This window comes from Drosophila yakuba, chromosome 3R (assembly GCF_016746365.2).
Source record: "Drosophila yakuba strain Tai18E2 chromosome 3R, Prin_Dyak_Tai18E2_2.1, whole genome shotgun sequence".
Lineage (NCBI taxonomy): Eukaryota > Metazoa > Arthropoda > Insecta > Diptera > Drosophilidae > Drosophila > Drosophila yakuba.
This window is the reverse complement of record NC_052530.2, coordinates 15,816,426-15,839,610: the sequence shown is the minus strand read 5'-3', so window position 1 is coordinate 15,839,610 and position 23,185 is coordinate 15,816,426. Positions and strand designations below refer to the sequence as shown.

Below are 23,185 nucleotides of genomic sequence, written 5' to 3'. Positions count from 1 at the left end.
CATGCCACGTATGTACGTACATACATGTATAGCTATATGCAAGGCTTATTTATGGGGATCTAAGTGATTTCCGATGAGATTGTAAAGACCGTCCAGCGATTGAGGCATCATCTCGCGCCGCAGGGGGCGGTTAGAAGGGGGAGTGGCATGGGTACGAACCCCTGTTGCGTGTTTTTTCTGACCACGGGACGCAGTGCATCAGGTGAAGGTGAGAGAAGTCGAAATGGGTTTCACTTTCCATCTCATGCGAACGAGTGTATCCCCCTTGATATTTTGGGTGTGATATCATTAGCTCCCCGCAATTCGAAATGAAAACCCGTTTCTACCTGGCTCCGGACAATGAATATTATTAGCGTGAATAAAAATTGTTGCTGCCGATATTTGCGCATCATTAAAATCATCAAATGAAGCCAATTAAAAGTAAATAAATAATACATTTTATGAAAGCAATCAAATGCCCCCTTCAACGGGCTAAGTTATGCACGGCAAAAATTATAGGATTTTGTTAAAACTTAATTAGGTATCCGAGCCGAGACAAAAGACTCCCAAAAGCGAAATACAAAACCTAAACTTCGGAGTCTTAAGCTCAAGGGGATCATTAATAAATTAAGAAGAGCACAAATAAAAAAGTCTGTGGATGAGGGAATTATGCAGAGAGATCGCTGATCGCAGAAAAAGGCAGTCATAAAAAAAGGGTTCAGGAATTTAAGGTAAATCTGTTGAGATTGGCAAGCGTTTTAAAATCAATAAAATGCGATTAGCGTTCTTTCGACAAGGGAGCCTAATTGAATAGCATTTGTCAAAAATTTCTAAGCAACAAAGAAAAAATGTTTAAACGTTAGAAGGACAATGTGTTGAGGGGCTGTAAAAAACGTACACTAAAAAATATTTTCAGCTTTAAGAAATCTATTTTCATGGGGTGACAGATCTGAAAAATTTAAGAGGTTACAAACATTTTATTACTCTCAGAGACGTGGCTTCTAGCTAAACTAAATGATTTAAAATTTGTGGTATTTTAAAGGGATCATCTTAAATATTTAATAATTTTATATATATATAGAACAATTACTGATACATGCATTTCATTGATTACAAATAATAAGCCAGTAGTTAATGGCTGAAGAAATATGCAATTTACATCTCCAAAGTGATACCCCCAATGGCCATTTCTCTTCCTTTTCCTTTTCCTCCATGCCAAATCGCACCCGCTGCGTTATTTAAGTGCCACATTTCACATAAGCAACTTTTAAAATTATTTACATGCACCACACGGACACGAACACCTTCTGGCCGGCTCGTTTGGATAATTAATTGATTAAAATGTTTTCCTTTTTCTCTTCTTTGATTTCCTTTTTTTGCATATTATGGCGCGTATCATATTTCACATAAATGAGCGCATTCAGCACGCTAAAGTGCCAAAGATGGTGCAGGAGTCTGGGTCAGGGGTGGGGCAAGAGCAGCGGGGCAGGGGCAGGTGCCAGGGGGAGGCTGGTGTGGCAGGCAGACACTTGTTGCCACAACTTACCACCTAGGGTAAGGCAAACCCAGCCACAATCATGATCATCATGATCTGAGACCGAAGTCGAGGCAGCAAAGATGCCCCAAAGAGTTTGTCTATCCAAGCGCCGCATGTTGCCACATGGGGCAGAGGCGCGGGAGGAGCGGGGGCTTGGGGGTCAGAAATATTTCCAGGTGAGAGGTGAGGGCCGAATCTCGATGCGACTCCAAACACGGAACAGGGTGTTTATGGTGATTTAGTCAGTTATGTGGATCGTAAACATTTTTGATAGCTAAATTTAAATAAACGACAGATATTTGTGGCTCTCGCCGACCAGCTTTATGGGACCTCGAGCTCAAGATGGAGGCGCTTACTCATTCGCTGTGGGCTTTGGTTGTTCGCTGGTGGGGAGATGAAGAATTTAAATTAATTTTATTACATTGGAGTTTTTGTGTAGTTGGCGTGCGAGTGAAAATATCATATTACTTTCGGTAATATATTTGGAATTAATGGCGCATCTTTGGGCCAAGAGATTTTGTTACGTTTTACTTTTATTTAGTTGGTAAATTGGCCATAAAAGCCAGACTGGCCAGCGTGAGCACGGGCCTTCGATCTTCCGGCCGATAGGCTCATTTTCCAGCTACGAAGAAAGCAAGAAGATGGCTATTTCCAATGAATCGCTGTTTTTTGGGTGCATAAACAAAATAAATATTTTGTTTAAATTTAACCGTTGACAAGCGTTTCAAATGTCAGTAGAGTATAGACTGGCATAATTGGCTCACATTTATCTCCGGTCAAAATGTTGTTTATTTATTTTGAAAATTGCTGCCAGCGATTTACCTGAGCCGAGAGAGTCACTAGGATTTTCCCAGCTCCCTTTTCCGGGCCCTCACCTTCCCCCTTCGACTGGATTAGATCCGAGCTGCAGGCACTTGTGGCTTAACTTTTGTCAAATCCTGTTAGAGATCAACGATCCTCCGGGTTTCATCTGGGTCCTGGCCTGAATGAATGTCAGCGCAACTTAATCCTCGACTCAACTCGACTCGACTCGGCTCGACTCCTTGGGCTCGGTTCGCTGCCACGCCTCCCGAAATTTGCATACTCCGCATTGACTTATGCCTTTTGTCACAAGTCAGAAAGAGGGAAGACTGGATTTCGGGGCCTCACAATTCATATTTAATAAGCCCATAATGGCAATAATCATGATTTTACAGCGAACTTGGACCATTGCATCTCCGGACCAGCGGGATGCCAGTAAAGGGTTTCGTTTTCGCAAAGGAATCCATCCCAACTGACACAATGAGTCGGGAATGGGAGGAACTAGCTTGAAAACTGGGAGGCGTTGCGCACATTTAATTAATACGTTTGCTTGTTTTCCAGCTCGCCTTTGGGCGCAGAAGATCGGTGGTCGGTTGGTGGGCGTGCCGACAGATGATTAGATTTTCTTCCAAAATTCCAGCCACCGATGCTGTATGTCATTTGTGGTTCCCTCTTCATTGTTCCATATTTTGAACGATGCCTGCAAAGCTTCGTTTAGTCCGGCAATTCCTTTAGGGTCCTTCGCTCAGCGGGGCGGGGGGTTTTTATTGCGATTCAGATTCCGACTAACATTTCAACGGAAGCCCCGGGCTGGCATAAATGCCGTGTTTTGGCAGGCAACCGTTTATAACAATCGACTTTGAAAAGGGAATGCAAGCGGACTAAAACAAAAGACTTAGGCAACGAACTTGCTGCTTGCAGAGTGAAACAAACGAATATGATATGTTTATGGCCCGATTATGCAGCGGGGGGTGTAAAAGATATACTATCTTCGAATATTATGCCAAAGTTGGGTATTTTCAGCTGGCTGTTCAGGTGGATTTTGCAATTTATGAATTTTATATACCTTAAAAGGTGTATTATAGTTTAAATGAAGTTAAGAATTTTAAAATTGCATTTTGCTTAGAATAACGAATTTGTTCATGCTCGTACTCTACCTTATTTATTATATCTATGGGATTTAGCCAAATATTCACATTCAGTCTGCAGCTCTTTTTTATAGACAGTATAGCTTGTTAATTTAATGACTTTTCGGTATCCTCCCTAATATAGAATTATGTGCCTCACTCAGTAAATATTTCTATCTATTCTGGATCATTAGCCCTTACATTTCTCGGTAATGAGATTGATTTCTTTGCTGATTCTTAATGTTCCCACCATAAAAAGGACCAAACAGCAAAGAGTCACTAGCCCACAACAATGGCAACAAGTATCTGTGCTAACGGTTCTCCTGATCGTAAAGAAATCAACGGAACAATCGGTCCAGGGACCACAACAATTGCTTGGTTCAAGTGCCCCCCGTCCGGGCCAAAATCACGCAAAACCGTTGGCCGAACAATGAGTCTCGACCTCGGGCATTTGTTTAATTTCCAATTAAAAAGAGCAAACACCAAAAGAAGTCGAGATGCATCTATACTTACGCCCACGCACAGCAGGTTAAATCGCCTGGCATTATCTTCATTGACATCACGACAAGGGATCCTTGACAACTGTTTTAGGCTGGCCAGTCAACAAAAAAAAAAAGAGAGGCAAAAAGGATCGAACAACACTTGGCTGACCAGTTGGACTGGGTATTGTGCGACCCCTGTTGAAATGTCCAGGGCAATCGAATGAGGTTTTCCTTCCACGCTGCCTTTGGCGTTTAGAGCGTTTCCCGGAAAATGCCACTTGTCAATAAGGACCCTATGTTGGCCATACCTGTTATCTAAATTACGCCAGGCAAAACAAAAACAGCAGTTGCCGTTACGGTGATAAATAGAAGCCAAGTGGCCAAGAAAAAGAGGGAACCCAGAACCCATAGCCCGAAACGAAACCTAGACAATCCTGTTTGCCAGGGGTGGGCCCTGTCTAATGTTTTAATTTGATTTTAAAACGATGTTAATCTAATATCCGTGGAAAATGTCAAAATAAAGCAGCACTCCCTCACCCTCCGCGCCTGATTAATTAGAAATGGTAATAGAACCTGGTCCCCGAGAGGTAGATCTAATTGAAATGCACTTGCCGTTGCTGGCTGACTTCGATTTCAATGAATTTTCCACTTTATTACGAAATACGCTGTCAAAATTGTATTGGGAATCGTTTTGGGTGTGCTCAACTCACTATCCAATAATCTACGGGCATTATGCTGACAATATTATTTTCCAACGAATTTGAATTTTCAGCCGCAACAGCAGCTCGACTGGAATGCTATGCCATCAAACATCGGTCAACGGACATCAACATCGTCATCAACATCAGGGACGCACTCATTTGTTTTGTTCGATACTTTTTTGTGGGTTCGTTCTGCTTCTTTCCTCGGTTTGGGGCGTGAATACCACAAATTTATATTTAATTGTTTGATTGCCTTGGCTGCATAATTTTTCAATATTTTCATCGTCAGTTTGCTGGTGCGTGACAAATGTTATTTCATTAATATTTGGGCATTCGACAGACCTGACCTAACCCCTTAAGTGTGAATAGATGAAGCTCCGCGTGTGGGTGTCTCGATTCACTGCCAGTAGCCAACTGGGTGACGAATTACCTGTTTATGCATTAAAGTTTCTTAAGCACAGGTGGGTTAATAACTGCAGAAATTAAGAAGGTTTTACCTTCAGAATAATCAGATTAATAGTTTAAATTTAGTGGAAACTGCGCACATTAAACCATGAATATTTCCGTATTACATTATAATACTGTTAGGTGTTATGTCACAATTTGCTTATGAAAATAGGTCTGAAGAGAGCAACAATTACAGGGCGTGGTAATGTTTTTGTTTACCTAAAAAGCTGCTAATAAGATTAGTGCACTTAATCATCGAGACTAAACCTGTAATAAGCTTCCCGTGGCCGTAATTGCTTCGCAGGAAGTACCTGATTCAATTATAGAAAACCACTTATTGGATGGGGGCATATCGCACAGTGGATTCCACATTGGGAGGTTCTCATGGCTGCCAACTAGATGGAAATCGTTGGAGCGGCCTGTAATTTAAACGAATTCACATCGCTTCAATTATGCACATTTGTTGGGCAATTTTCATAATAAATATTCTAATTGGCTTTTAATTATACGAAAAGCGTTTCGTGTTCGAGTCCGGTAAATTGACTAATTGCCGCTTGTAATTGCAATATATTAGATGACGCCTCATTGGCCCGGACCACCGAGCACTTCGATAAGCTACACTATCCTACAAAGCCATGAGCACCTTACTTTACTTGTGTGAGCCACAGGGTGTAGAACTAGAACCCATATGAAGGCCCCAAATGGCAAACCCATAATTACCCAGACCGACTTGAGGCTGGCACGCAATCCGGGCATTTGTTGGCCTGTCAGGGCGGGGTTATATTTTTTGGGGAGGAGCGGTGCCATGGGTCCTACGTACGTATGTACATATGTACATTTGTGGCCCCGCGATAGCTTCGAGTATAATTCAATAACGGCATCAGCGATTCAGTTGCGGTCGTCACTAATTGATTGTTTAACCAGCTAAATGTCCAAGGCGGGATTTTCTCCAGCGCTTGAATAATGCATTGCACTGCGGGCAGCATGGAATGGCATTTATTTCAATGGTCAATCGTTGCACAGTGGCTCAGGACCTAACTAAATACAATTTAAAATATATATACATATATAACTGTTATAAAACTTGTGAAGGGAAACAATTTTAATAAATAAATTTTTTTTTAATGTTTTAAGTTACTGTATTTCTATGTTACGTTTTGAACCCTTAACCCACTGTGCCTGGGCAGTAAATGCCAACAATCATACGCAGCGTGGGCGCTGCAGCTCAGCGAGCATAAAACAGTAACAACAAACATCAGGTTGTCATAAAGAGTGCATATTTATGTGGCTAATTCGAAATAAAACATAAAACTCACCAAATAATATTAAGCGACTCTCGACGAACCCAATAACTGAGTGGCAGAGAAACCGAGATGCATATCAACAATTAGGACGCCCCATGGCGTTGGCCACGAAATCGGGAATTGGTAATGGGCAACCGAGAATTGAGAATTGAGAAATTTGACGCTTTTACGATCGGGTTGAGGGGGGAGGGGGCTGGGAGTCTGAGACTGGCAGCAGCAGCATAATGTCTCTCTTTGATATACCAAATTAAAGCATTCGATATTTGATCGGCAAGGCACTTTGCATATGAAAGAGACGGCGTCTGGCGCCAGAAATCCGTGATGAGGCCGCCGATCTAACAGTCCAAAAAAAACACCCGGAGAGCCAAGCATAATTGAGGCAATTAGAAAACATCAAAATATTGGACCCTGGCCGCAGAAAATTGTTAAATAAACAAGAGCCAAAACGAGACGTTGTTGCGGCTCTTAATTAAGCACTTGAGGGCCCAAATTCGAGTCAAATGTTTATTCTGTTTACCCCGGGACAACTCGAGCAGTTGGCAATGACACAGCGGATCTGGAGTGTATTGCTTATACATATATCTTGTGTGGTTAAGGAGCGGGAGACGCCCACCGTCGGATCATTCAATTAAAACGCTTACGAATTATTATTACGACAAACAAAATGTCGAGGGCCTGGAAAAGTGATGCCAATCTAGTCGAAACAGCAGGAAGTGCCCGCCGAGGAATGAGAACAATCGTTCCGTAAATTACAAGCAATTGAAGTCGGCCGATCGAGATCGAGATCAAGATCCAAGTCCCAAGACTCCGAGGCAACACTGAGTGACGGAAGTGGGGTTAACAAGCGTGGCGGCCCGAAAAGTTCGTCGCCTAAGTCTTTCGTTAGACAAACGGACCGAACATGGACTTTAAAATTAATTACTTAATTTAACACAACACGCGGCCGGCGACACCTTCCATGATGTCTGGTGTTTCGGGCGACAACGGAAAGCACTAAACAGTCGTTTCGGGCCAAAAACCTGTTGGCCTGGCCAGCACATCACATCACAACGCATCGCATCGCAACTCGGAACGATCCTGGGCCGGAATGAGCGGGCTTAACAGATTAGTTAGCATATCCCATATCAGGGTAATTATTGTTAAATGCGATAACGATCTTGTACAGCGCTGACATTTATTTATTTTCCTTAATTTCGCCGTATTAATCTTCCAGGAAACACACATTAAACAGAACACCGAGATATGGCACGTCCCGATCTCGAGCCCTGCGCTCCAAAGGATGGCCATTAAGGGGCCAAGGGATGGGGTGGGGGTCAGGTTCTCGGTCTTGGCTTGACAATTTGCATTATGCCGGCGATCGATCAGCGATCGGTGAAATCCAACGGACAATAATGAGCACTGGATGGAGATGGGAGGGCTGGCAAAGAGAAACTCTGACTCAAGCTCAAGCTCAAGCCGAAACTCAATTAAAAGCCGAAATAACTTCGAGACGAGACACAGCTAATTTAACCAAATTGGATTACTTAATAAACTTTATTGGATAAGTAACAATAACAACGGACAGCCACATACATAGTTGTGGTGCGTGGTGCTGGCCATAAAGTGAATGCGGCGTTGTTGTTGGCATTATTATTACTATATCTCTTTTTTTGGGGCGCGCCGCATAACAAACCTTTTGGGGCATTCGAAAATCAACAACAACAAGAAGAGCGAAGCCACGAGGCAAAACAAGTTGTACATACATATGTTTGTATGCCCGATATACTCGTATGTATAACATCATCAACAGCCAACAACTTACCAAATTGTGTTTTAATTTCCGAGAATTATCAGCAAGGGATTTCATTCCGATTTCGGCTTTCGTTTTCTGTCCGTCCCTTTGCGCCAGTGTGTTTTTGTTCTACAGAAACATTTGAAGAGTGATATTGGATAAAGGAGGCCAGCAGATAAGCCCCAATCCAATATGCAGGGGGCGTGCCCCAGCCCCATTATTAATTACAGTTCCCGCTCTCGATGGGCCGTGTATCTTGAATCTGGAGTTGGAATCTCGAAGTTTCCATCAAAGGTGCGTGTTAGCTAAGCAAACAAGACTCGCCATTAGCTGAAAGGTTTATGGGTAAAGCCGCGATTTCGATCACCGATTGAACATATAATTTGCGCGCTCTGATTTACGACTTTTGCAATTGTAAACTTTGTGATTGTAATAGGTTACCCCACAAAAGCCCCCCGATTTCTCTACTGTGAGGGGGGACCTTTGACAGAGTGCCACAATTTAGTGCTGTTAACAGCTAGTAATTAGACTCGTTATGTCCGTTAATTAGCCATATCAGCCTGGCCAATCTAGTTTGCAGTTTGCCCATTGCAATTAGCCACTGCATATTCATTAGGCCACATTCGATAGCCGATATCTGATCGCTGATAGCCGATTTGCGGATTTGCCGATAACGAAAACTGCGCTTATACTATATACCGCAACAGTTTTCGCATAAATTTGTGGACCAATAATCATAAATTTGGCTTTTAAATCATTAGCACACCTCGAGTGGCTCGTTAACCAGTTTCCTAAGCCACCCCAACCCCCAAAAACCCCCCGTTCAGCATCCACCCCCGCCCCTTTGATCTCGCACGAACTGCGCTCAATTAAATTCCACAATAAAACACGATTTGCATTTTAAATTGTGCAATTAAAATGCTTATGAAATCTATAAGAAATAACGATCGCTAAATGCACTTTATAGCCGCCTCCTTTAGCTATCCCGCTCTTTTCAATCGGGCCACCCCCCGTCCCCCCTGAATCCCCTTTCCCTGAGCACCTGTCACCTTTTCCAGTGGACAGAAACAGCAACAACAATGTTAAATGTCACACGCTAATTAATTGACGGCGCATAATTTTTAACTCTGTCACACAGTGGGACGAACTCAATTAATGGAGATGCCAAGTGTTAAACAGTAATAAATAGAATTAAGTAAAATAAAATGTTGTTAAAGGAAAATCAAGCTTAAGGAAGGACATCCAAAACCGAAAGCATGTCTTTTAAAACATACGAAATGTTTAAATTATAATTAAAGTTTTAAGTAGTTAATAGGTGGGTAATATTCTGGAAAAGAAGTGGTTGCCCCCTTAATAAATCCAACGAACATTTCTCTTTCGATTTCTTTTCATAATGAATATTTTATATTTTATATGATAATATTCGTGAGTGTTTCTTACAATCATGTTGGCTTAGGAATTAGTTACTAGCAACTAGGGCTTTATATTAGACGGCTTTAAATAATATCCAGCTGCAGTTGAGCGACTCTAGAGGTTCGTGCTTAAGATTAAACATAAATAAATGCTAGATCGTCATACAATATACAAGAATTATACAATAGCTAGTGGATCGAGTACGATTTGTTCTGAAGAATTCACTAATTAAAAGTAATGTCATGAATATTTACAGGCTTAAGTCATAATTGTTTGTACAGTTATAGTTGGTGTCTAGCCTAGGTTTATTTTTCAGTGTTTCTTTTCTGCATTTGATATTTTGGAAAGAGAGGAAACAACTTGCTTTCTTTGAGCTCTACTCAACCACGAAAATTCGCAAGGATTTGGCACGGATCTTGAGAGAGAAAGATGAATGGAGGAGGAGGGTCTCTAATACTTTCCTATATGTACACTTAGCCTAACGCCTTGGGATCGCTTTAAGAATATATCACAACAAAACAAACTATGTTACTCTCGCCGAGATTCGACTGGGAACACTCGTAAACTGGAACTGGACTGCAATCGCCAGGATAAGGAACTCACGGACCGCCGCAGGACTAACTCCTGGCCGCTTCTCTCAGTGGCTGGCGTCCAGCTCGTGCTCCTCATCGCTGGGACACTCGTCCATCTCCATGTCGATCAGTTCGTCGTCGTCCTCGTCGCCGCTGCCGTTGTGCATATTCCGCTGCGATCCTCCCTCGCCGCCCTTCTCGTCCTCCTGCTGCATCCGCTTGTGCTTGGTGCGGCGGTTCTGGAACCACACCTTCACCTGCGTCTCGGACAGATTGAGGTTCTGGGCCAGGGCCTTCCTCTCCGCCCCCACCACGTACTGGTTGCTCTCGAAGGCGTGCTCCAGCTTCAGCAGCTGCGACGGCGAGAAGGCGGTGCGGATGCGTTTCGGTTTGCGGAACGGGGGCACCAGGAAACCTTGAAAAGAGCGGAGAAGAAAGGGTTTCGGTTAGTCATCGGTATTTAAGCTCATAATTCACAGCGATAAATTAGCAGCGACAGCATATTTCAAATATAAAAGAAAGAATCGGAACCAATTTAAAACACATTAGCATCTCCCATTCTTGATTACATTTAAGTATAAAGAATACGAGTTCTCTGCAGTAGGCTTTAATTTAGATCTTGATTACTTGATTTTTCTTTTTTGTTTCGCATATAAAGAATCATTTCGCAAGATACTTACTTCCAGGAAAACGGTGTGGAAAGATCCTTCCGTGGCGGCTGAGCAGCCAAGGGTACAGCTGATAGCTATCCCTGGCCATGCCCGGATTGGGCATGAACTGGGCGGCGTGGGGCGGAAGGCCGGCGGCAGCAGCGGCGGCGGCCGCTGGACCCAGGACATGACCTGCCTGCAGGGCGGCGGCCATCTGGAACTGGGCGGCGGCAATGAGATGCGGATTGTGCTGGGGCGGCAGCTCCGGCGGAGCGTTGATGTACGGCGGCAGCGCCTTGATGTCCGGCATGCCGGGCTGTCCCTGCGGCATCGGTGGTCCTCCGGGTCCCATGGGAAAGGGGCGAACGAGTCCAGCTGGCGGCATGCCCGGCATCATCATGGGTCCAGCTCCTCCGGGATGCATCATGGCGGGCTTTGGATAGTTTGGGGGCGGCTGCTGCTGTGGCTGCTGCTGCGGGGGCGTGGCATGCGGACTGCTGATCAGCAGAGTGGGCGAAGAAGAGGGCTGCGAGGACTGGGGGCTCACGGACTTGGGAGGCGTGTGCGGTGGCTGGATGCGCTGGGCGGGATTCTCGGCCTGCTCCAGGGCAGGTGGTGCAGGTGAGCGTTCCCGCTTGAGGGAGACGGCCATCTGGGGCTGCTCCGTTTCGGGGGAGAGGCGTGTTTGCAGCGGACTCAGGCCGCTGGCCATGGCGGCATTGTGGTGCAATCTCTGCAGCAGCTCCTGAATGTCCTGGTGGCTCTTGGGTGTGCCCGGGTGTTGCTGCTGTTGCATAAGGAGGTGTTGGTGTAACACATGTTGCTGCGCGGGCGATAGATGCGGATGTGGATGTGGTGCCTGCAGATGCTGCTGTTGTTGCTGCGGAGCATGGGGATGCGGATAAGGCAGACCGTGGGCAGGGGGCGCCATCAAATGGTGTGGAGGTGAGCCTGGGATCAGGGTGAGCGTGGCGGGCGGCGTTTGGGGCGGCGACCCGGGCACATTGCGCTCGCCGGACGGCGGACTCTGGGGGCCGGAGAGCTCGGGCGTCGAATTGCCGCCGGCGGTGCTGACATCATTGCCCACAATGGACTCGATGCTGAAACCGATCTTCTGCTTGGGCGTGGGCATCATGACGGCTGCAGCGGCGGTGGGAACCGGCGGAATCATCTTAGTCATAAATACGGCGGTTAGTTCGGCTATGTTGGCGGCTTTTATTCGGGGGTTTAAACACGGTTTTCGATTCTCTAATCCTCTGGGGGGAAGTCCTTATTTGTAACTTCTGGCTTATAACTTTCTATGTTTTGTTGATTTTCTCACACTAAGCGACGCATTGGAAACGCTTTGATAGATACGTATAGTTACTATATTAATCACACACACACTCGATTTCTCAATACTTGTGCTCTACGGCGATCGACGCGCTCGTTTTTCTTGTTTTTTGTGTCGGAAGACGGAGAATATAGACGTGTGCTCTCGACGACGTTCGATGTCTGAATAAATCCGGTGAGCCGGGCGACACCACCAAGTGTGCGCTGCTCGAAGAGAGCTGTTCTGCGAGTCGACTCTCTTCGCCAGTACAGGCTAAGCCAGTTTATCGGGCCAGAGCGGGAGGCACAGTGCGCGGTTCAGGTTCAGTATGGCCGTCTTCTTCGCGCGCGCCTTGTGGATTTTATCTACCCTGCAGATATCGTATAGCTGCGTAGGAGCGAGTGAAATGGCTGCTTTTCGAGGGGCGGGTCCCGTTTGGTGCGCTGCCTTTACCGAATTTTCTGCATATGGCTTCCGTTCAAATAGCCACCACTATTTGGCATTGTTGTTGTTGTTGCTCTTGGCCTTTGTGTAATTTGGCTTAAACTGCCATTCATAGTTCTTGTTTTTGCGGTTGCATTTCTGGGCCGGAACGAGCGCTAAATGGAAATCTAATGCCAGGTGGGCAAAATGTCTCTGTTTGCGGGCTCTGGCCAAATTTGCAGGAAGTTCAAAAAGGGTTTTCGAGGCTTACACGGATGTGCGTTTTAAATATTTCCCTTGCTCGGGGGGATTTACTGGGGGATTTCTGTTGTGCAAATTTATAGTTTAGCAGGGATTTGTTGGGCGTTCTTCAGGAATTCCTCTTTTTATATTTATGTTGGAAGTGTTTTCAATTTGTGTTTCTCAAAAAAAAATGTCTGAAGTCTGTATATTAAAATACATATTAATTTAATTAACATTGATTTATTTATAATTTTATATATGTACTGACCATTGAAAACCTCCACCGTTTTCCTACAGCTGACAAACCAGTCCACATTAGCGATTCCACACCATGGATGCACTTCGAATTTGCTGTTTCAATAAATCATCTACGGAACTCGATCGGGACAGTTTTATGAATTGTGCTACCGGGTTTATTTTTCGCTACGATTTAAATGTTAATTTTCGGGCATTACATTTTTTTTGGCACACGACAAAGTTTGCATAATTTATGTAGTGTCCGAATCGCAATTCCGAATCAAAATCAGAGCAGGTTCATCAATTGTCAAGACGTGCCAAAAGTCTCACTTCGTTTCGTTCCCCCTGTCAACACTGTGACTTGCTATAAAATTCCAAAAGTTTTTCAAAAACAATGGAATAATATTCGGTAGTGCTATTTTCACACTCTGTTATCAGTTGGGGCCGTCGCAATCGTCGCCGGATTTCCAAGATTTATGGGCTAGGAATCGCAAGAGCACAACAACAGCTTGTGAGGTAGATTAAAATCTATCAAATTTTTATGGCCGCTAATTAAGCCACGCATATTTACCCATCGCTTTCGGTTCGAATCGAGGCAAGGCATAAACAACTTTCGAGTCCATTAAAGCGTAATTATGTTGACTAATGGATTTTGATTACAAGGCGAAATGCTGTCGAAAGTTCAGCGATTTTCGGCTGAGTCGGTTTCATTTGCGGTCTAATCTGCAAGACGTGTGTGTTGCTAATACGATTGGAAACACGGCAGGCGCGCTTTAGTTAAAGCTTATAATAAATAAGTCACTTATACTGTGAAAGTCACTTGAATTTCAGTATAGTAAATAAATATAAAAAAAAGTATTCATTATTTTTAAAATCCGGAACTTGTAAATAGACCCATTTTGGAAACTTTTTATGAGAAAAGACTTTAAAACCATTTTATGAGTGGTTATGATACAAGTTCAAGTTGAAACGAAATAAAATAATACTATAAATTAAATTTATTTGTAATTATGTACAAGACTTCTTGCAATCTGATCCCCAACATTTCGACGAATAAAGCATAATTGAGTTGGAAAAACGCAATTTACCTCTTATTTTCGGTAATTTCACACGCCCACTGAGTTGAGTACCTCGCCGCAGGAGCTCCAGGACTCGAAGGACCTGCAGCCAGCACAATCGGGCTGCTAATGAGCGAATAAAGATATCCTCAAGCCGCAGGACCAGCGGCAGGACGAGCACCAGTCAAGTGGCCAACTGGAGGATTCAGCAGTAGATGACCCCCCGCCAGAGTTCGCAAAAAGGAATGAAAACCATAAAAAATGCAGCCAACAAAGGGCACAAATGCATTTATTAGATGGAAATAAAGAGGAACACAATGCAGCAGCCCGAAAGGTGTCAAAATCAACAATTTTCAGCCTGCAAACAATTCCACAGAAACCGAGGCACAGCGTGATGCAATTTCACCTATTCGAACCTCCCTCCATCCAGAAAATAAATCTACAGTATGCCAGTCCAATTCCCGATGCCACTTCAGCTGAAAATTGGATGGAGAAAAAAACAGCAGTTTCACTTTTTGTCTTTTTGCCTTTTCGTCGATTTTGTTTTTTTTTCTGTTTATCTCGCTGGGAAAACAATGGAAAACGTGGCAAATTTCCCTTTGTTCGAATCGATGGCCAGAAATTGTTGAGTAGCAACAAAACAAGGCAACAGAAGACGAGAAAAATTGACTTTAATGATGATGAGTTGGCGTTTAGAGTGTGCGTTTTGGATTCATTTGAATTGAGTGTGTTTTCAGACCCATTTTCTCGGTTTTCTCAATATATGTACGTTTTTTTTTGTTTTTAGCACAAACTCGGGGAAAACTCTATGGGGGAGCGAAGCGTTTAAATGTAATTAATTTCTGGCAACTCGATTTAGGGACAAGCGCCATCGCTAACTGCGCTTCCAAGAATACCATCGATCGATTTCACAGCTCTGCGTTATTTTCATATTTTACCCAAAACGATCTACCGATAATTTGGGCGCTTGTAAATCCACGCGAGCCCAGAAATTATGATGGATCGGCACCGACGTTTGTGGCCACATTTTCACGCGTTTTCCGTGGAGGAAATTGGAAAATTGGACTTGGTAGCAACTGACAGACGTTTTCGGGGGCAGCGGGGCGTGTCAGCCCTAAGAACATCAAACAACTGCACTGTGATGAGCCTGCCGTTTTCCAGGAAAACGAATTCCAGAGGAGCCCAAATCCCATTTGGAGAGAATAGCCTCGAAAAGGGTGCACTGGACCGAAGGATCGGATCATTTGGAATTTCAGGCACGACATATCGAAGCCAGTCAAGTTGGGGTTATTTCGAGTTTTCGAATTGCCACAAAGCCGTAAAATCATATTAAAACACAATTTCTGGTCCACCACCGCGGTAGCGGGCCAAGATCATAAAACATTTATATCTAATCCTTGACAATCATAAAAATTACACAAACGACACGATGCAGTGCAGGGGAAATCTGACAAGGGCCAAGTGCCAGCGGCGAAAAAGAAAATGTTTAAAATGTCGGAAAAGTGCTCGAGAAAAATAAGAAAGGGCGGGCGGTAAGGAGAAAGCAAATAAACAGTAGTCAGGGAAATGTCATAAAAATGTCTGATTTCTCCTTGAAATCCCCGCAGCCCCAAAACTATGCACTGCGAAAAATGTACTAAGTCAATTTGGAATATTTAAATCCTTGGCGAAGAGAAGAACTCTGCAATATTGCAAGAACACTTGGTTTAAACAAAAGCGGTCTAATAAAGAATGAAATAAATCCATTTAAAAGAATTTTTTTTTTTACTTACTTCGTGTAATATTTATATTTTTCTTTCGTATGTAATATTTAATGCAAATGCACTTGCATTTCTCACTCTGTATCCCTCCGCTTAGTACGTGTGTGCAAAACAGTGGAAAATAGTGGAAAGACATTCCAAATTCGAGGCATTTTTATGACACTTTCCGTAACGGGCACTCGAGCATGGCCAGTGGAAGGACAGAAGGACAGCCGGGCAATCCTTTGCGGGCATAAAAAATATGGTAGTTGCCGAAATAAAATCAACGTAATGTTTATGACTTTTCACCGGCGGTGCTCCATGTACCCTCCACTCCCCTGCTCCTGATGGCACTCCTCCTTTGACCTGGCTGCTTGACACTTTCGTTTTGGTAATATTTTGGCTGACAGGCACTTTTGTTCGTGTGTCATTATCGTTTTTGCCCAAATCCGGATGGTCGAGCGGGATTTATGAGCGGGCGACATGGTGCGATTAGATCGAAGCGATACAAGGTCCTTTATACAGTAAGGTCTTGAGATTTAGTTGTTATAAATAGTTAAGAAAGTACAGCAAACTATTTCTTAGCAAGGTAGCGCACACACGTATAAGTACATATACATTCTAGTTTGAGTTGATTAATATGCATTTTCGATGAACTAAACACCACCCATCGAATTCCACTAAGACACATCGTCATCCTTATCGTTCATTTTCGCCGAGCTAAGTAGATGCCGAGCTGGAATTCCGCAGCACCAGCTAAACGAACTCGAAATCCCCCAGATCATCTTGTAACCGCTTGAGTAACCCCCAGAGACCTTTTGAGCGGCCTTTAGCAAGTGCCGCCCTCTTGGCATTCAACACCTCGCCATCCACATCACACATATGCCTCCCCCATCAGCTTGATGGCCAAGCCAATTACTCTTCTCGTCCTTATCGCAGATCTCTGCCCCCTCTTCTCCACACACCGAAAACATAAATATACTCCCCCGAAATTTTCCCCCTGGCAAACACTTTATAAATTACACGCCCACACTTGTCGACTCCACACTCCACCAGCAGTTGAGACCCCAACCCCTGGCCACATCGAAACTAATGATGACAGCCAATAAAAAATTCCAACAAATGTGTAAATTTGTGGAAAAGCATGAAAGCCAAAAAACGAAAATTTCATAAAAATGTAAATTTCCGAAAAATGGAAAGGAATGGAAAGGGCGAATGGCACATAGCATATATGTGAGTAGGGATAGGATATGCGGACATGGTCGACTGACTGGCGGAGTAGGGAGAGGAGGGTTTGGGAACAACAAATGAAATAAATTTGAGCAAGTTACTCGAAAATGTCGCTGGCAGGCGAACGCCAAAAAATAGGAAATGCTTATGCATCTGGGGAGTGGGAAATGGGAGTGGGAATGGGAAATGGCAATTGCCAATTGGCAGGGGGTTGTCCTGCGGAGGGGTTGGATGTACCTACACGGAGGACTCGGCGGGGTGTCCTGGCAGATGACTCAATTTACACGCAACGAGCTCTGTAAATTGCGCCTCATTTCGCTCGCGATTCTTCCTCTGGCAGTTGAAGCAACGAAAATGAAATGTATATCCCAGATTTGCCTTCTGCAAAAAAAAGCATTCCATCTAGTCAGCATCCCCTACTGAAAATCCAGCTACAAATTGCCAAACCTAATAAAAGCGAAATTAGCTGAAGAAAGGAGCGGTAACGAGGGTTGATTTGTGAGTTGTGCTTTGAGCGGAGTGGAGTGGAGTGAGGGGTAACTTCATTTTGCGGATGTGCGCCATAAATTAAAATAAATTAATTGGCCGTGACTCTGAGCGGATAGAGTTGTCTATCCAACCTAATAAAATTTTATAATACTGAAATTCTTTTTTTAATATAATAATCTATAATATCAAGATACTTAAGTATATAGTAATATATTTATTTAAGATTAATGATTTAAAAATTTCTTTAATATACCTATATTTCTACCTAGATTTTGAGTATAAGTTGTGTAAAATCTTTCTTTTAAGAATGAGGTTTCCATAATTTTCATGTTATGCTTGTGCTAACTCTGAGGCCATTCCCCTCCCAACGTCCCATAATGGTGATGAGGTTGTGTCGCCATGTTCCCAGCCCCTCTTGGCCCACTGGAAACCCAGTTACCAAGCCTTACCAGTCTGGGCCTTGAGCGGTGGTCGTTAAACAAATGAATTGCCATAAGCGCCGGCTGATTGCGATGTCGTCCTAGATGGGCTGCCATAATAAGCTGCGGCTGGGTGGCGCATCCTGATTGGATTCGACTGCCAGCTGTCGGCGGGGCAACTGCGATTATTATTCGTATATTACGGAGCTTGCCAAACGCAACGGAGACTTTCCGAGCCGCATCATTACGGAACTCCGTTCTGCAGCCGGAGTCTGCCATTATTATACGCCATTTAAATAATATTCGCCTTCATGCTGCGACAATGTCGCCTGGCACGTTTTCCAGAGCTGGCGGCCACCACCCTTTGCAACTTCCACAACGCCTCATGGAACTGGGAAAACCCACCCCGAATTCCGAACTCATTGTTTGTCGTCTGTGCCATTTTTCACAGGCATTTGCTGCGCATAATCAAGGCACATCATCAGCATTTGATTGCGACAAATAATGCCGCCACTTTGTGTTTGTCCCGCGAGCGTCTGCCAGCACTTAAGGGGTGCTTCAACCCCCAGCCTCCCGTTTTCTCGTTTTCCCGTTTTCCACACCCCACTGCGCTGCAGCTCCTGAAATCGCGAAAATGGCCGACGGACTGAAAGGATTACGGCAGGCGCGAATGCAAACGCGCGCGTGTTAAATTAAAAGGATTTGTGTTTTGATTAAGTGCACGCACAGCACTCAAGTGGATCGCGAAAAAAATATACATATAATAGGGTAGGAAATAGTCGTGGAAACGGGGTTAGTTTTTAATGGACTTCGGAAAGGGGTTGCCAATTAATAAAAAACAGGATGGCAAACAAAGACACAATGCTGAACTATATGTTAAAAGTATTTTAAATGTAAAATTTGTATGAAGAACAGTAGATCGATATGGTTAGGCTTCATATATGTCCATATCACTTCCAAAAACCCAAGAAATGGCCAAATAACAATGTCTTTAATTAGATCCCTTGCGCAAAGCTAATCCCAAACAACTGCAAACATTGCAACATAATCGAGTGCGAATGGAACCCGGGAAGGAAGTCAGAACTACCTACATGACTTCAGTGGCCTGCAAGATACGGTAGCCGTCTGTCTATCAGATCAGCGAATCTTAACTGATCCAACAATGCGATAATAGAACATATATGAACTTCGGGCCCAAACAAGCCGACAAACGGTAACTGGATCAGCAGAGGAATCAATCCCAAGGAACCCAGGGCTCACAAGACAATGCCAGCTGATTTCTGCCACTGGTTGGTTGGCCGATTTCGGCCAGATTGCCAGATTGCCGATCTCACATCTCACATGTTGATCTTGTTACAAAAGTCAGAAGAGGTCCGAGACCTGGAACCCCCTACATGCGGGTGTTCTTCCAGAGATTTTCCCGTTTCTATTCTCTGCGCCGCTGCAGAAGCGGAAAGAGCCAAAAGTTAAGCCACAAACATACAAGAGGATCAGAACGGATTTAAATACAAAGTGGCAAATAATGAAGTGTACTCGTACGTACAGGGGAGTGCTGGAAAGGTGCAAGATTTCCCAAAACCAAAACCAGGGTGGCTCTGGATCAAAATCCTCTTCTGCTCTTCACGAGTGCGTGTGGAGTTGGCTTATTAAAGATATAATTAAAATATGTCGGCCTTCATGCGTTGATCTTGGGCAGTTTCCAGTTCCTCGTCTGCCTGATGTTTCTATGAATTTAATTATAAAAATTCCCTGATAATTGTTTTTGTATTTAAATTTTAATGGGTTCACACTATTCTGTTCGCTCTGCCTGCTTAGCGAGAGCTCTTGGAAAAGGGGTTGCATTTGAAACAAAAAACTCTTCAATTAGTTGTTGGCTTCACGTGAGAACTATTTCATGGGTGGCGTATAAAGCTTCTGTTAAAGGGGACTGTAGTCAATAGCACTTGGATTTCTAAAGCCAAACTTTAAAATTGCACCTTATAAAGGAGAAGGAAAATATTATTTAGAAATTTACTTGTGAATTTTTTTGAAGAGCTGGATACCGCGTAAGTTCTAACTGCTTCATACTATTATGTTGAAAAGCAATTAAAAAGATGGAGTACCAACCATATTTATGATGATGTATGTACCCTCAGACCCCTTGTTCCATTGACGCCCCTGTTCGAGTACCCTTTCCAGAGGATTCGTGTGAGGAGACCTTCGTGCACACATTGCGCGTCATTTAAATTTATTAGGATTACGAAACAAAAAGTCAACAAGATGACAAGAATCGAAGTGAACGACTCGAGCACCCCTGAAGTACCAGAGCAGAGCTACTGGAGCATTGTTTCGCCGAAGAATAACCCCAAACAGGCAGGGAAAAACAAGGATAATACAACTCATATGCGTCCATTATTAGATGAGTGAAAGGCGAACCATGGCAAATGGAATATATGTAGCGAAGATTCGGCCCGATGGGCTCACATACATACTTGACTTAATTTAAGCCAATTTAATGCCCATTGACCGGACGAGGATGAGGATAAGGATCACACACAAGTGAGTCAGTACAGTATGCCTGATCCGTAATTGTTTTCGGAAAAATCATTGCACGCACGCACACACTCACATGTGGCATTAGCCCGGGCTTAGATGTTTAGCTGTGGGAAAATTGGAACACCCGCAAGTCGCTGACTTTTCAGGGATCCTCGATCCTGCGCGGAGTCCTAAACCACTTGAGTGTATGCACTGCGTAATCCCGGAGTGCTCCTGTTCTTCGATGGGTTCCCAGAGTGAACAGTAGCTTCGTTACGGGCGTTTTGCGCATGCCATTATCTAATTTGCCCAGCATGTGCAGGCGGCTTTCTTTCTTCTGGGAGCGGCTTCTTTATGCTGGTTTCTTTTCAACTTTTTGTTGTGCCACTTGGCCGTGTAATTAGATTTGTGCTACTTTCCACGGCGGTCTCTCAGATCCCAGCGATCGCCGGCCTTATCAATGCAAACGCCCTCTGCGATTATTATGATGTCTTCGCCACTGTCAGCATTATTTATTGAAATACTTTTTATTAAAGCTAATTGGCCGACAAAAGCCGCGGCCCGTGCCGCTGTCTTCGGCCTCGGAAAACAATCAAAATGCCTCCGCATAAAATCAAACAATTCCGGGGCATTCAGTTCGGAGCAATTCGAATCAATTCGATGTCACTCGATTGCATGCAATGGGTGTCAATGCACGTTTGGGTATTTTTATGCACTCTGGGAAATGTTTGGAAAACTGTGAAAATTTCGAGTTTCAGCAAAAGCATATTTCATAAATGGTTGCTCAATAAATTACTATGTCAGTAAAAAGTAATAAGAAAGGCTGCAGTTTCTTTATTGCGAAGAATGTTGAAACATATCTGGTGTGCTAATTATAGTCTCATCATATACAATTCGATGCCTGTTTATTTCTCGCAGTGTACATTAGAGAGCCGAGCTAGTCATGTGTTTAAAGCGATTTAAGCATAGCCAGCAGGCAGTTTGTGTTTTTAATCAGCTGCCACTTGCCAAGCAGACTCGGCCTGAGATTTCGATTTGGATTCAGATTCGGACCTCACACACGAGACGAGACGAGTCCGAGTGCCTAATTAAAATTGATTTGATTTCTCTGACACTTTTCAGCTCGAGTTTTGTTTTCGAATCGGAGTCGCTGTGGAATTGGGATTGGAATCAAAGCCGCATTGTTCGTCACGCCACTCGAACGGCGAGATGACTGAGATGACTGACAGTTGGTCGCTCAGAGAGCCAATCATTTGCCAGATCGTTTCAATTTCACATTTTGATTGATATTTCTGCTGAAACCGATACAACCCCTGACTTTTGGTACCGCTCTGCATGGAGCATAGGGCTAATTAAGCCGATCCGTGGCCGGCGCTAAGCTCATAATTATACAAAAGTCCGCATTGGATGCTGATGCTGATGCTGAAGAAGTATCCGATACCGATGTCCATGTCCATACCCATGCCTATACAGCGATGCCCATGCCGATGGGTTGTCATCTGGGCCATATATCTTGTTATGGCCACGGCGCATGCGCGCCTCGTCAATTAGTTTGGCTGTCAAAAAGATGATGAACTCGTTGCTTGATGAGGGTTTTCTTCCCGAACTCCGGAGGATCGCCCGACTGACTGTCCAGTGACTTATCACAGTTTCGAGCGAATTACGACGCGTCGCAGTTATTTTTTAATAGTTTTGCCAGCTCGGCACTCGTGTGGTTTTCCCTCCTCCTCCGCCATTTGGCATTCCTGAAATATGAGTAACTCTACGCTCTACGCTCTATGCTCTACGCTGTATTATGTTTTTTTGGGTTAGTTTGAGGTCGGCGATAGCATCCGATAGACGTGTTTATAGGCCCAAAGGTCTAAGTGGCTTCTTCGGCGGTGGTCCGCCTCCGGCGTCATGTCGTTGACATTTGCGACAAATGGGCTGACGCACGTCAAGTATCCGTGCCGTGTGTGTGGTCCACTTAAGGGGGTGTACACTGTACACTATACACAATACACTAGACACTACACACTGTACCCGTTACAGGGCACTCTATGCGATATAAAGGTCCGAGTCCACACGAGTGGAGCTTTTAAGTGACTCAGAGATGTCGCGCAAAGCCATCGCGATTTAATCAACTCATTAAGGTCAGCACATAATTTTAATTGTTTTTCATAATATCGCTTATTTTGTGGACGGGCGGCTGGCATCAAAGGCCGTGTGATTTCGCGGAAATCGGAGGACAGATAAGCCGGGCATAATTGGCGGCTAGTTAGCTTTTTAGTTGGTAAATTTCAGAGTTAGTCGGATGGTTTGGTAATCGCTGGTGTTTCGTTTGGAAGGTCATCTGCATGCCATTATAAATATATTTGTGCTTCCACAAGATTTCCCTAGTAAAACTGTGGGAAAACTCCGCCACCGCTCGTTGCATGATTAATTTGGGTTTATTTTTAGGCACGAACGCTCCACTTTGGGCTGCCCTGCTGCCCAAAAATATTTGTGTACTTATTTATTTGTTTGCTCTGGGCCTCTCATGTCCATTGCAAGCCGCAATTAATTACAATTTTTATTGCGCCGGCCTGAGGTTTTCCATTGTGATTTATATGGGAGAAAATAGGAGAGCTTGGTGGCTTCGATGGCTTCGATCTCCACGCGTTGAAAGTGCCATAAAATGCATGAGCTATTCGATGCGTTTTGATGAAATGTGAAAGGCAATTACTCAATTGCATTTTATTAACTGAGAACATTTTCC

General features: G+C 44.0%; 1 protein-coding gene and 2 long non-coding RNA genes across 3 annotated transcripts; all 3 read right to left on the bottom strand.

Annotated features, from left to right (window-relative positions):
- Nucleotides 1-9,530: 9,530 nt before the first annotated feature.
- Nucleotides 9,531-12,297, bottom strand: LOC6537021 (homeotic protein empty spiracles). The gene is made up of 2 exons (XM_002097552.3): nt 10,815-12,297; nt 9,531-10,549 (listed from the first exon to the last, which is right to left on the bottom strand). The coding sequence occupies exons 1-2, from the start codon at nt 11,962-11,964 to the stop codon at nt 10,200-10,202; spliced, it is 1,500 nt and encodes a 499-aa protein (XP_002097588.1). The 5' UTR covers nt 11,965-12,297; the 3' UTR covers nt 9,531-10,199.
- Nucleotides 12,298-13,157: 860 nt separating this feature from the next.
- On the bottom strand, nt 13,158-14,565 carry LOC120321845. The gene is made up of 2 exons (XR_005561569.2): nt 13,571-14,565; nt 13,158-13,507 (listed from the first exon to the last, which is right to left on the bottom strand). It is a non-coding gene; the product is annotated as an uncharacterized LOC120321845 (long non-coding RNA).
- Nucleotides 14,566-19,690: 5,125 nt separating this feature from the next.
- On the bottom strand, nt 19,691-20,244 carry LOC120321874. Its single transcript, XR_005561601.2, has 2 exons — nt 20,041-20,244; nt 19,691-19,910 (listed from the first exon to the last, which is right to left on the bottom strand). It is a non-coding gene; the product is annotated as an uncharacterized LOC120321874 (long non-coding RNA).
- Nucleotides 20,245-23,185: the final 2,941 nt, after the last annotated feature.